This window comes from Falco cherrug, chromosome 1, assembly GCF_023634085.1.
Source record: "Falco cherrug isolate bFalChe1 chromosome 1, bFalChe1.pri, whole genome shotgun sequence".
Taxonomy (NCBI): domain Eukaryota; kingdom Metazoa; phylum Chordata; class Aves; order Falconiformes; family Falconidae; genus Falco; species Falco cherrug.
This window is the reverse complement of record NC_073697.1, coordinates 104,973,768-104,988,419: the sequence shown is the minus strand read 5'-3', so window position 1 is coordinate 104,988,419 and position 14,652 is coordinate 104,973,768. Positions and strand designations below refer to the sequence as shown.

General features: G+C 41.1%; 1 protein-coding gene across 2 annotated transcripts in view; it reads right to left on the bottom strand.

Moving 5' to 3' along the window:
* Nucleotides 1-14,652, bottom strand: part of ANKFY1 (ankyrin repeat and FYVE domain containing 1) — a 36,472-nt gene that overhangs the window by 4,700 nt on the left and 17,120 nt on the right. For both annotated transcript variants that reach the window (XR_008732884.1, XM_055714519.1), the window contains exons 8-24: nt 13,545-13,749; nt 12,720-12,788; nt 11,776-11,975; nt 11,252-11,349; nt 10,591-10,813; nt 9,573-9,671; nt 8,173-8,326; nt 7,066-7,234; nt 5,728-5,846; nt 5,233-5,389; nt 3,898-4,098; nt 2,676-2,852; nt 2,091-2,238; nt 1,739-1,829; nt 1,278-1,402; nt 907-1,053; nt 318-408 (exon numbers count right to left, since the gene is read on the bottom strand). Coding sequence is in view for 1 of the 2 variants with exons in the window: in XM_055714519.1 (XP_055570494.1) it covers nt 318-408; nt 907-1,053; nt 1,278-1,402; nt 1,739-1,829; nt 2,091-2,238; nt 2,676-2,852; nt 3,898-4,098; nt 5,233-5,389; nt 5,728-5,846; nt 7,066-7,234; nt 8,173-8,326; nt 9,573-9,671; nt 10,591-10,813; nt 11,252-11,349; nt 11,776-11,975; nt 12,720-12,788; nt 13,545-13,749 (2,473 nt within the window). In the remaining variant the exon portion in view is untranslated. The remainder of the gene's footprint in view (nt 1-317; nt 409-906; nt 1,054-1,277; nt 1,403-1,738; nt 1,830-2,090; nt 2,239-2,675; nt 2,853-3,897; nt 4,099-5,232; nt 5,390-5,727; nt 5,847-7,065; nt 7,235-8,172; nt 8,327-9,572; nt 9,672-10,590; nt 10,814-11,251; nt 11,350-11,775; nt 11,976-12,719; nt 12,789-13,544; nt 13,750-14,652) is intronic.

Sequence of the window (14,652 nt, the reverse complement as noted above, 5' to 3'; positions counted from 1 at the left end):
TCCTTTAGACATAAACCACTGACTAAGTCTGGATCCCGCCACACCTAAACCCCTTCTCAGAAAGGAGTCTAGAACAATCCATATCTGCTGTTTTGCTACAGGAACTTTGACGTGATTTCAAGTGCACAAACTCCTTAAGATATGATTTTAGTCAGACCACAAGGTGCTGATCTAGGATAGGGTGGAATGTTTCAGCTAGATTAGTTATACCCCTACGTTAACACAGAGGTTTTCTAAACCACCAGAAGGAACAAGCCTAGCCACGTTTGGAAGAGGAATCCGTTTCCTCATAAGCGCAGCAAGCTGTATCACGTTACCAGTGATGCTTTCTTGTCGTGACTCCAAATTTGGCAGTGCATTCATAGCAGTTGGAGCCATCACACCAGGGAGGTTCTTTTGTCAACATATCTGTTAAAGGCAAAATGTAAAGGCAAAATGGGCTCAGACACTCGAGTACACTGTAACATTAAGGAGGCTTTTTCCAGTTTTATGCTGCATTCGGTATTAACTAGCTACTCTGGCAGTAGCTGCACTCTTGTTTGTAGGCAATGTAATGTTGACGAAAGCCACTACACATTACCCACAGCAACTATACACCACAAGTTAAACAGCAGTATCTAGGTTTCAAGACTGTATTGGACTACAATACCAGCCAGGAGTCTCCGCAAATATTACTTTTTCTAGAAGGATAGGAAAGTTTGACAGGTCTTCACTGTGCAACTTTTCAGTTGCTCATAAAAAAAATTAGTATTTCTACCCACCCATTTAAAGCTGTAGAATATTCAGAACTTCAGCCCCTCTGGAATTACTGTGATCAGAGACAGATCTCCAGAGTTCCTTCCTCCACCAAAGTACCTCAACACACGAGCAAAAAACCACTTTCCAAATGTAGCAAGTAGTGCTTACCCAGCAGTCTAAAGAGAAGCTGTTTTGTAGCAACTTGATAGTTGAAGATATTGACTCCTTGATTATTGTTAACTCCGAGACGAGCCCCAGCTCTCACTATTGCACGACACAAGTTAGCATTTCCCTTCATGTAAGCCAACAGGAGTACTGAAAAATAAGAGCCAGACACTTGCCTGCTAACAGAGTGGTAGGTCTGTATTATAATTACACTCAGTCCAGAGCAAGATCTCTAGTCCTTTTAAGTTTCCACGTAATGTTTGCATCTTACTGTATTTAACATGCTACTGCCAATTATTCCAGCTTTAAGTGTGACATACCATTAATACAACGTGAGGGACTTTCAAGTTTAATAGCGGTTGAATCTCACCTACCTGTGTTTCCTTCAGCATCGGGTTTGTCTAGAGGGTATTCTGGCATACACTCCAAGAAGAGGTCACAGATGGCTGCTGCATTATCTTTCCCATACTGTCCCAAAATATGCATCGGTGACTGGCCTCTGGGGAGAAGAATTTGTTATTCTGATCAAAGCCTGCTTGCTACTGCAGTTACTCATCCAACTCTCCTTGTTTTCAAGCCTGGTTCTGACATAAAACAATGCTACACCTAACTCACTCAGCACATCACACACAGCTGCCTACTTTTACTTCCTTTTCTTGGTGTATAAGATTTCCACACAATTTAAACACAGCATGCTCTGCACACTTCACTGCAGATTTAGTGCAGAAATGCTACAATCCAAGGCAAACCTTTGAGGTTTTTTAATCTAGTCATACCAGCACATACTTTAAAATAGAATGTGGTTCTTTTAGTCTGTTAAGACTATACCAATTACCTAATATTAAAGGCTTCTGCATCTACATTGCACTCTGTGAGGAGGACTCGGATATTGTTTAGACGGCCATGCATCACTGCCAGATGAAGAGCTGAAAAGTAAGAGAAGCTTCAAGAATTTGAAGTAGTTAATGTCAGCAATAGTTACAGCCCAATAAAATTAAGCACGCCCGTTCTACTTCCCCCACCCTCCCTCTCAAAGTCCTTCCACAACCTCCCATTTCCTGGGCTTTCATTCTTTATCACCTTTGAAGAGTGAGCCCAGTCAGTGGGCTACCTCCTATCACGGAGAATATAACAGTAACAGACCTACTGAAGCATTTGCATTTACTCATGTAACTTTGTACGTTTACCATTATTTCCATTTTCATCTACGGCTGCGAAGTCTACTCCGTTCTCCAGAAGGACTGAACAAATTGTGGGCAGATCTTGCTGGGCTGCTAAGTGCAGAGCAGTCTGACGATGCTTAGTCAGTTCATTCACCTGGGCACCTGCAAGCAGCTGTCAAGACGCAAAAAGGACTATGTTCAAAGATATTTTCAGGGGTATTAGCCAACAGTTTACTTCTGTGAATGAAGCACACAAGACTCCACTGTACAGAGATACTTTTAGGCCTCCAGCATATATAAAATGCTATCATTACTGAGCTGGTGCAACTTCTGTTCACGGTCAAGTCTGCAGGAAGAGCAAGGTAAAGTTCTTCCCTTAAAACGAGCCACACTATTTAGTGATTGCTGCAAATCAAACATGCTCATATAAAGGTTACTGATGCAGCCCACCTAGCAGTACAAGCTAAGGGAACTTGATATGCAAGTCTTGAGTTTTGCTTCAGAAAAAAGTGGTGTCACCTTCAGCCAACTCTTCCAGTCTACAGGCTACGTGCATCAAGTTAGAATATGCATTTTTGATTAGAGGAAAAATGACTCTCCAGTACATACCAGATTACGCACAATGATCTCTGAGCCAGCTTGTACAGCCAAGTGGAGAGGTGTTAGTTTGGAGGCATCCTGGACCCGAGAGTTTACGTTAGCCTGTACACTTATCAGGAACAGCACGCTCTCAATGTCCGAGTTCTGAACAGCTACATGTAGGAAGTTCCGACCTTTATTATCAACCTGTGGCAGAAAAGGCACATGAAATGAAATCCATTATTTCTGTAGTACAACAAATTGTTACGTGGTAGGACATATTTTCACTAAGAGATACTTGCTCCCTCTACTTGTTGCTTTCACTGCTTGATATTAGAGACTTGATAGATATAACTTCTCGGTTCAGTTACTTGATGGTTATCAGCTGCAATTGCTCACTCCAATCTGCTTCAGATAACTTTATTTCTACTTCACAACCTTGTCATTCCTTGACCATGCACTGGAGAGAATTGTGACAGATAGAAGGTTAACAGCTCTTGTACTTCAGCACTGAGCAGCAGTTAATGATAAACTCAGTTAAATGAAACAAACTTGAGTCAATCTGGCAGTTAACACCAGAGAAGCAACATGTGGTCCCGGCACACTGATGTAAAGTGTCTTCATTTTTTGGCTTAGTATCAAATGTGTATTGTTTTTCATCTTTGCCTTGAAGCTGATGTTAAAGCACATTTAGAACTGGCTGTATTTGTAACAACATTTTAGATACAAGAGCTCACTAAGCACTCAAATACTTTACTAGTAATTAAACTTACAAAGGGTAGGAAGAAAGTCCTGAACAGCTGCCCGAGTATCACACCAGAAGCCTGAAGATATGGTGGAGGCTTTTATAGTTCAGTAGTGCAGCAAAACATCTATTATTCAGTTATTTTAGGTCAGGGTTTCTGTTTTAGATAGCTTTAGGAGAGGTCAGAAATAGATTATTTTTGTACTAGTCCAGCACAAAACAGAAGTAGTTAAAACTTTCTCCTTGCATACAAATACGCCTGTTTCTCAGTTCGGTACTGAAGAGATGGGGTTTAATGAGGCGATACCCCTTCATGTTCTTACTCACACAATACCATGTACACATCTACAGTTTCCTAATAAATCCTGCTACAGAAGACCAGTTTCTAGTGAATGTCATTGCATGTAAAGCCACAAAAGGATAAAGCAGAATTTGCTTGTGGAACACCTGTTAACTACAAACTTCTGCAGTAAGATAACCAGCATGCTTTGAGTACTTCCAGCTTACCTGCTCAGCAGCTCCTGGCTCCCTCTTCAAAATTGCTTCAGCTGCTTTGTTATTTTTATACGTCATGGCACATGCAAAGGGAGTCATTCCTTGCCTGTCACGTACATTTAGCTTAATATCTGGATGTGAAATCATAAGCTGAATGATAACGTTATGTTGGTTGCTAATGGCAACATGGATTGGAGTTCTTCCTTCAGCATCCTAGAAAGAAACCAGGAAGTTAGATGAATATTAACACAAAAATCCTTCCCTAATTCTGAAGGGTAAGGGTTGAGGAAGCTTAGTTTAGTTCTGTGACATGCCCAGCTGCCTTCAGCTGGGACATCAAACAGTTGCAGTGGGAGCTCAAATCCACAGTGTAAGTAAAGCAAATTGGTATTTGTTTCTCCAAATAGGTTGACCTCAATCCTGTGCTATACAGGCATCTAAGTCGCTCAGAATAACATTTCCCATGAAGTCAGACATTTTGGGGGCAGAGATGAGCATTCAAACCTAAGTCTAGCAAATTCAAATTAGGCGTTTAATCACTTGTCTGTACTGAGCTGCAGTTTACAACCATGGCTGCTCCGTGACTGTTCTGTCATTCATTTATATATCATTTTTCAATAGCATCCATAAGGACCTAGAAGTGTTATGCAGTCATTTTTGTTGCTATTTGTCAAGCTTCTGTTTAAGGATTACTGTGTAGTAAAACATCAAGTTACTCATACTCACATCACCTCAGTTTACTCAGTAACTGAGGGCACTTCCCAAACATACTAACAAAGCAGAGTATTTTGAGTTTTATGTGACACTTGATCTAATGATTAGCTGCAACAAAATCCAGCCCTGCTCCTGCCTTGAATTCACACTAGGGACATAAGAGTTGAATTCCAATCATTACATCAGAAAACTAACCCTGCAAGAAGTTTCCTTCTGTCATTAGTTTCCTTCAGCGTAGCTTTTCGAATTAACCCATCACATGGGCAGATAAGCACTAGATCTGGTAACAAGGGATAGGAAAGAAAGTAGAGCCACAGCCAGTCATCACACCAGGGCAGCTGTAACAGAAGGATGTAGTCACAGCATGGGAACAGGCTTCCCAGAGCTGTTGTGGAGTCTTCGTCTCTGGAGACATCCAAAACCCAAGTGAACACTGTTCTGCACAGCCTGCTCTACGTGAACCTGCTTTAGCAGAGGGTTGGACTAGATTATCTCCAGAGGTCCCTTCCAACCCTGACCATTCGGTGAATTTTTTCCTATCAAGCAGGATACTCAGCTGAAAGGAAAGTTTGTTCGCACTACATCAGAGGCAAAGAATCAACTCTGAAGAAATTGCACAGCTTCTCAACATACCTGAGCGTTGACATTGGCACCAAACTCCAAAAGGCACTGAATCACCTCTTCTAGTCCCCAGCAGGCTGCCAAGTGTAGAGGTGTCTGTCCGTCATGAGCTTCCTCTTCTCCTTCTCCATTTGGGCCTGGCTTTCTGGGACTATTCACATCACAACCACTAAAACCAACACAATACAGTCAATTACATTTCACCTAGATGTAAACTTTTTAAACTGTTGCATACAAGAGTCAGAAAAAGAGCTGATCCAGCAACTGCTGACATTCTACAAAAGTACAAGTTCCTGGTTTTAATTTGACACGCCATCAAAAACATGATGCTAACAAGGCTAACAGAACATGCCTTAGGATTAGTCAGACTTCCCTAAGTGCCATCCACCCACCAAAAGTCTAGTGAAGCACATACCTGTTACTGGCTCAAAATGGCATTCAATTATTTATGCCAGGAAAATATGTACATGCACATTAGAAGGGTTGTATTTTAAAAGGGGGTCTGACCTGCGAATAAGAAAGCATGCTATCTGTTCACTGTTTTCATCAATAGCTCTATGAAGAAGAGTTTGTAAGCAGCCACTTGGTCCTGACCCCCAACAGGTTGAATCACAGCCATGCCTAACCTGGAAGGAGAAGCACAATGAGGCAGTGAAGGTTTTTTGTCTCCAGCAGGCTCCTACTACTTTATATAGTCCTTTACTAATGCTTCCAAAACATTATTCATTAGAGAAAGAATTTCTGATAGTTTATCTATTCTTGTGACAGTCCCTAAATTTCAGGAAGCTATTTTAATGTCTTCTGGACCAAGAAAGAAAGAAAAAAACAGGGTTTTTTTGTCTACTACATAATATTCAATTATGTAGCGTTTACTAACAATTCAGATAGTCACCCAAATACTCTGACAGACAAGTCTTAAACCAGTTTGGCTAAGAGTTACCTATCTTACTTTCAGCAACGACAAGCACCTACAGCAAGTCAAACAGCATCAGCAGACACTGCCTTGCAAGGTCTGGCCTGTTTCCTTGCTTTCCTATACATTCAGCTAAACAGAGACAGTTTTTTCAGGAACTGCATTCCTGGTATTTGTATTTTTCCACTACAGAAGTCCTTACTCAAGGAGTGGCACTTCAGACTAAGACTCCACAAACTATTTACAAGGTCTATACACAGGTAGTTTCAGTGTTGACTCTGTAAAGATTCTTATTAAATACCAGCACAGTCAGTCAAGTATTTAGTTACAAGCTTTATTTCTCAGGTCATCAGCACAGCTTTTAAACAGTTGTCTCTAGCAGACAGTAACTGGATAGAGACAAAGCTTTCAGTAACTTCCTTATGAAGGAGACATAAGGACATCTACTTGCATCTCGTAAGTAGTCTACTGGATCACCTATGCCTGCACACCAGTAACCTTTAAAGTAAATGTAAGTCTTAAAAATGCTATCAAGGCAACCTTTATAAAGATGCAACAAAACCCAGCACATACTCCAAAGTATACACATGGGTGTTCAGTTTTACTCCAGAAGCTGATCATTATACAAGTTTGGTATGCTACAGACTAACATTTTTAGTAGATCCTTACTCCTTCCAGGATCAGGAATCCAGATAGCATATTCTATACTTTTATTACAGTGGCTGCAAGATATTTGGCTGTGCAGACTACAGTGTGCATAAGAGTTCCCAAGAAAAAGGAACTTCTGGTGAAAAAAAAACCTCTAGAAGTTAGACAGTGATATAAGGCTACACTGTTCTTTTCATGCACTGAGCTTGTTTTTGCTGGTGAGCCCTTTGTTGCTAGCAAGATGCACAAACCTGAAACTAAATTAAGTCAATTGACGGTCTTACCAGAGTTGATGCAATATCTTCCAGGTTATTTTCTAAGGCAAGCCATAAAGGAGGATTTCCTTTCTCATCTGGCACAGACATGTCTGCTCCCCTGGTACAAATGGCATCAACGACAAGAGGGAGCTGGTTTTTTATCGCTAGCTGTAAGGCAGTCTCTCCATCCTGTGTTCTGCAATAAGTAGTTTGAAGTGAGTTACTACTGTATTATAAAATTAGGCCTCACATTACAGTAGTTTACTGGTAAAGCCAAGAATTATCTCCTTATACAACACAGCAGTGTACTTCTGCTGTGGTAAGACCATGTGTTTCTACAGCCAAGCACACATGTTCGTTTTTGATCACAGCTATGTAGTTGACCTTTCACCAGCCCACCGCCCTTAAGGAGCAAGTGATTGATTTCGGAAGTTTGAAAAGCACATTAGTATTCTTAGCTCAGAGACACTACCATTTCCTTAAGCGCAGCCGTTATTTGAACTGAGTTCCTTCAGATCAAGCCTACTGCCACAGAATCAAAGAGCTTTGTCTGCACTGTGGTAACACTTCAAGCACAGTCAAAAACACAAACTATTAAAAACCTGAAGTTAGAACAGCAGTACTAGGCAGTTTGTACCCATGACATTGATTACAGCATAGACTGCCAAATTTCAAAGACAGCCTGTCAGTCACATAAGCAGATAAACGCAAGTCCAATATCAATTTGTCTATGAGACAGGCAGGAGGCAAGTTCTATCGCAACCCTGTTGCTGGAGCTAAATCTGATTAGTTTTCGATGGCAAAAACCATGCAGCTCCAACAAGCCCACAAACAGATGAGATTGCAGAAGTTTACTACCATGTCCCTAGGACTTACTTGTCTGTTCCACCTAGAATTAAGTGGCACCTCCCTCTGCAGCCTCAAGAGGAGGTACTGACCAATGGGGCTATATATAGGTCCAAGTTCACATATATAATCCTTCAGCCATAACTAGTGCCATAAAAAAAAAGCAAATGCATAACAATGCACAAATCATTGTTTGAAACCAGCTTCAAGCCGCTATATCATAAGGCAGTCATCACCACCTGCTCCTACATACATATCCATGGAGTAGTGTATCAGTTCAGATCTTACCTGACATTTATGTCTGCCTGATGTTCCAGCAAAAAGAGTGCACTCTTACTGTCTTGCCTCTGTATTGCCATATGGAGCAGAGTCTGTCCGTCTGACATTGTGTCATTTATGGACGCCCCAGATCCAAGCAGTTGAGCTGCTATTGTGTGCATGCCTAAAGAGTTAAAGCTCATTAGTGTTTACCTACAGTTCTGTAAGACAGACACTGAAGACTAACAAATAAACCTTCAAGCTGTTTTCAGTAATTAGTCAGATGCACCAAATCGGTGCTGGAGCCTAAGATTTACGTACCTGAGCTAAACCAACTCATGACTTTACCCAGCTTGAATATTCATTTACAGACTTACTGAATATGGATTACCGAGTCCTTCTGTCTTGCTCGAAGACACAAGATACGGTCTGGCATACAGCAGAGCTTTCCTATTAGTTCTGCCAACCTAATGTAGTACAGTCCTGCTTAAACCACACCTAGCTTAATCCTTCATATCACTGCAGACTTCTGTCCCAACATACATTATTAACTTTGGTATTACATTCATAAGCTATTCCCTTGAATATTGCTGTATTAGATGTTTAGGTTAGTTCTTCCTGTCTCAGGGCCAGATAAAAGCAATGGTTGAGAGAAAGCTGCATTTTACTTGCCTTTCATTGGAAAGGGAAGTGAAAAGCCTGGACAGTAAGGGTGTTTGTTACATGTGGATGACATCTAGCACTCCTGTACAGAGTAACATCTCTAAGCATCCTGCCACATCTGAAGTCCAGAGTATGATTAGTCATCTCCCATACAGCTGCTGCTGCCAGTTCAGCAGGACCACACTTAAACTGATCCAGTAGTGACCACACCACCTCTTCCTTTTGACAATGTCCTGACACTGCTGAAATGTCACTTGGCTGTAGCCAGAAGTATCTTTTCCCCAAACCACTCCTCCGCATTTCAGATAACGAAGCATCTCAATCAGTATTTCGACTACCATTCCCCTTGGTGAGCTACTTTTAAGTAGCTCTTTTCCCTTTGTAAAGGTCAGGGTTATTGTATTAAACTGCACCTAGAACAGAGTTAACCACTAAGACACAATACAGTGATCTGATATTAAAACTACCAGGGAGCTCACAGTGGAACAATTCCACAGAACTGGAGTACAGTCATGGGCAAGAGGCTCCAGGCTACCTGCTGGTCAACAAGGGAAGCTGAAGGGCTAGAAAACTATTGGTAAGTCAGATGTGAACATTCAGTTTTAGAACCTGAAGAATCATCTAAAGCTCTCCTTGACAGCTTCTCATTAGTAGTGCAAGCCAGGACATGAACACACATCTGCTGTTTTGTCTTAAGATACTTTTTTTTAGTTCACAACAAAAAAAGATGAGAATTACAAAGATATGGAAGCTATGAAAGCACATACCGGTCCAAAGAGCCAATCCCAGCACAGTCTGATCTCTCGAGTCCTTTAGACTAAAGTCAGGAATAATTTGCAAGTTGTTGGTAGCATGAAGAGCATTAGCTACAAAAAAAGCATAAAAGCAATTAGAACGTTCTTGTGCTCAACCTGCAGTTGCACACTGAAAGCTCCATGAAGTAGCAATGTCACATTTTGAAGTAGGCTGTTCCTTCAGTCAGCTTGGAAGGTCTGCAGAAGACACACCCCAGATGTGATACTGCCTAAGATTTGGGTAGTATTACCACTACTGCCTAATCTTAATACTTACACTACAAAACATTCAACTTTTTAGCTAAGAGGCTTAACATGCCCCATATCCACCTCCATTTTCAAACAGGGTAGCCTATACAAAGCTCTGAGAATGAGGAGCGGAGGCTGTGCTGCAAGGTGATGGCAGCATTCCTCCTCCTCAGCTCCCTGGCATGAAGAATGTTCTCCCCAGTTCACCTATGCCCTTCTAAATCCCACTTATGACAGGAGACAAAACAGGCCTTGCTTCAGCTGTCAAACTCCCTTCCTGATGCTAGAAAGGAGAAGCTGAACTAGTAGCATAGAATAAACTGTCACCTGTTAGTATTTCAGTACTCAAGTCTCCACTGTAACACTAGTATTACTCTGTACAAAGTCCTCTTACTGAAAGAGTTGTGGGAGGCAGAAATCTCACCACAGGAAAATGCCTTTACCCGTATTTGATTCCAGCATTTACCTGAACTAGATGCTTTGACAGGGAGAGAAAAGGAGCCTCAGGCTGTACAGCTGAGATCAAGTGTTCAAGTCCATTATCTACTGTGGAGAATTTAGAAAGATTCACGGCCAAATAGTCTTAAAGAGCAGATTATTTAAGACTATGTTTAGCCAGTCTTATTAACTGCTCTACCTAAGCACCATTTATTAGTAGCTCATCAAAACACAGTTTAGATGCCATCTTGACGCACTGCTCTACTACACCATCAATACAGTCTGAACCAGAGAAAAACCCTACCTTTTTGTTCCAGGATGACTGATACCACATCTGGGTGATTGTAAGCAATTGCCATGTGAAGAGGCGTTTGCAAATAAACATTCTCTGCTCTTGGAGAAGATGCATCCTTCTGACCAAGCACTGCTTCTGCCGTCTGGATGTTCGGATTGGCTCCTTGTTGCAAGAGTTCTGCTGTCAGGTTTGCTAGGCCATGCCTACAGGCTGTATGCAGTGGTGTTTCTCCCTTTAATAAACGGGGTACTAGGTTAACATGGAGAGAAGTAGCTTTTAAGCCACTATGCCCACAAGAATTGGTGCGAAGGCTTGAACACCCCTAGTACCTGAAGTTCCTTAGGACTTTCAAACTACATGAGTTTGCCTGTATTTATAATATTATATAAAATATATATAATTATAAATATTATTTATAATAAAGGACTTTATTACAACAGGCAGTAAGGGAACTGTTAAAAGCATGTTAAGAACCAGTGATGCTGCAAGAACAGTGCCATGAAAATGCAACAGTTGTCTGATCACCAGTAAATCTCTGAAAACATGCAAAAGGCTCCACAGGTGTTCCAGCTTGCTCTAAGCTATGGTTAGCAGCGAGAGATCTCTGCTATCTTATTTCTGAAGAGAAATAAGGAAACTTTCAGACTACAGTCTATACGTTTATTTTTACCCATTTGTTTTGGTGGTTGACTTTTGCTCCATGAGTTGCTAGGAAGAGAGAAGCTGCCTCATTTCCTGCACCAGCTGCCCTCTGAAGCAAGCAGTTCCCTGAAAAAAAACCATAAACACTGTTAGAGTGCTATTCCAACCACACTGATACTAACAAGTATGCTAGTGCCTACCTCCTACCTTACAACATTAAAATTTGAAGCCACAAGGAAAATCCTACCTACTAGTAGTCCCCTTGCAACACTGGACTATCATGTGCACTATCATTTAGTGATTATGCTTTTTGAAACTGTAAAGAGGATATTAAAACTTGGCAAGGAGTCCAGATTTTCTGTCACTTCCTGCAAGTCAGGCTCAGCTTGGGACTGTCAATGTTCCAGCTCTGGGTAAAACTACTACCACCTACCATTTTTAGTGCAGCAAATGCTGTTGAAACCTCTCATTCAGCCCCTCAGAGTGCAGTTCACATTAAGCAATTAACTTACAAGCCTTCCATCTACACAGAAATACAAACCTCTTTTTTACCTGTTACTGTGTCTGGAGCATCTGTATTGCTGCCTCGTTGGATCAACCTTGCTGCAAAACTGTTCTCATCAAATGAGGTTCCATTTACAACAGGAGCATCCTCAAAAGGGTTTACAGACTGATCAGACGATACAGTGATATACTGAACTGCAAGCCACAGAGCCGTGCTTCCTTCATGATCCTTCAGCTCCAAGTCTAGTCTAAAAATAAGAGTTAACATTCCCCAATTTATACCTTAAAAAGTGGTTCTCCAGCGCAGCTTAAGTTTCAAGTGTCTGAACAGCTGTACTAGCTTATCTACTACCTCACTGACAACTTTTGCTTGCCAAGAAGCCTACTGTAGCTCCAGTTACTCCAGAGAATCCGTGAATACTCGAAACAGGCAGGACACCTTTTAGTCACTACTAGATTTAAGCTTATTGCTCCTAGGAGAAGCACAGCCCTGGTACATTTGGGCTCCTACTAAGTCTAACAAAGAAGCAAATCCTCTTGTATTTGAGTAAACTGCGTACAAGAGCTGCAAATTCAACTACAAAGAAACTGAGTCAAATGAAGTATCCTGCTCCATCGCCCTAAGCAGTCACCTGTATTAGCTTTAAGCAGAAGCCAAGTTGAACTCAAGAATATGTTCAGACATTTAAGAGTCTTATTACTCCTTTTAGTTCCACTACAAATGAAGTTATTGCTACATTATTTCACCTAGTCCTCTTTGAAAAGTACAGAGATGCAGTTTGCTTCCTCTTTACAGTAGGGCAAAAGCTTACTTGCCTTCTGGCACTGTTCTAGCACCTCAAGTTACACAAAGCCTTTACACTTTTGCATTCCAAGCCTACTGCTAGCCTTATTATAAGGCAAAAAGGCATAGATGAGTTGTTAAACCAGTTTTTGTATCTTCACTGCACAATGAAACCTCAGCATAATTTTTACATTTCGGTGAGACTTACTGTTTGCACTGGAGCAGCTGACTGAACACAGATTCATTCCTAACCACAATTGACACATGTAATGGGGTCCTGTAATCAGAGCAAGATACAGTCACGTTAGTAATAAGCTTAAGATCTCGCCCCTGGCCCTCAACATAGCCCTACCGATTTAAAATGTTAACTTTTGTCTCTGCTTGCAGAAGGGCACAAGCACATCTTGAAATAAAGAGAAATCTATCCTTTTAGTGGACACTATTCCATTTAATTTAGCAGTAAGCAACTCTTTACACTAATGTAAAAGCTAGCCATCAAGGAAAAAGCACAAGAGCTTGACCTATCAGAATTGAGTAGCTTATGTACTCTTAAGTCTTCTACATCATTTTACATACTTGTTTGCCAGCTCAGCCTAACCTATTAAAGCAGCTCGCTTCAGATAAACACACTGCAGATACTGGCTCTTTTGAGATCATTTCAGTTTCACTGACAGTTTCAAAGAGAAGTATATTTCAGGAATACTAGTTGTCATCTTGGTTAGCTTGCTTTACTGTTCAGTAATTCAATAAAGGCAAACTGCGTGCCACATGTCCTAACACAATCAAGTCACACCAGCTTTCTATAGCTGGGCTATGTTTAATGGGTCATGACAGGGTACCATTCAGCCTGCACAGCTTTCTGCTTTAAGTGCTACCCATAGGTCTCAACCTGGATTAATGAATTCACCTTTCCTGCTTCCAGCATCACCTGTGCTTTGCTGACAGACCTGAGCAAGTTCTTAGCAGGCTACATCTAATTTATACAGTATTATCTGTTAAACTGGTAGTAGACTTGACTTTACCCACTATTTACCTTCCTTTGTTGTCCTGCATATTTGGATTGGCTCCTGCCTGTAAGAGGGACTCTGCTATCTGTGCCATCTCTGTCATAACATCTGGCAAATGCTTCTTGGGGCTGTATGATGCCACAAGGTGCAGAGGAGTCTCCTGGTCTCCCAATGTAGCAGCATTCACACGGGCACCATTTTTAATGAGAAAGTTTGCAGCAAATTTATCTCCTTTTTTGAAACAAAACCAGGTTATTTATGGAAATATACTTCAGACAACTCCAGAAAATGGATACACACAATTTACCTCCATACCATACAATTATGCCAATACAAGTGTTGCTCTCAGAATGCCTTAGCAATAGGTAACTTCAACAACACTTCACTGCAAAGCCAGGACTAAAATATTTCCTAACAACCCCTTGGAAAAAGTTTTTTGCCCAGAGGTTACGTGTGACTCAATTTCACACGCTAGTTGACTTGTTATGGTGATGTGGAGTTTGCTAGTTCCTCTATCAAGATAAATCCATTGCCATTTTAATGCACAACTGGACAAACTGTGACACAAAACATACAAGTAGTTTTTGAACAAAAGGTACTATTTCAGGGCATCAGTCAAAAGTGTGTAGTTGAAGTCAGTCATCATCTGTTCAGTCTTGCTACAAAAACAAGCAATAACACAGCCTTTGCTCTTGAAAGTTTAGGCTCCATTATCAATAGGGTAAGAGCTTCAACAGTCAGGACCCACCACACATGGCATTCTTAAGAACTCCCTCCTGAGAAGTCAGGTCCACTTCAGTACATGAACCCTTGGACTTGAACCGCCAAAATGTAGAGAATGACTTCAGAATACTACTAATTCCCCTTACTCCAAAGACTACTTTGTACAGATACGTTCACAGGTTGCTTGTCCTGAATGCAAGACTGGAGAACAAAGACGACTGTTCACCTGTTTAAGCAATACAGATTGCTCTATTATCTCTGCCAGCAAACCCCCAAATCTCATTTTCTGATTTCCATGTCTCATTCCCCCACTCTCCAGTGATCATTAGAAATAAGAATCATGTGAAAAGTTCAGACAATTTGCTTTAGCTCCATTTCCAGAACATGTGATTGTTAACAGTGATTAATTCA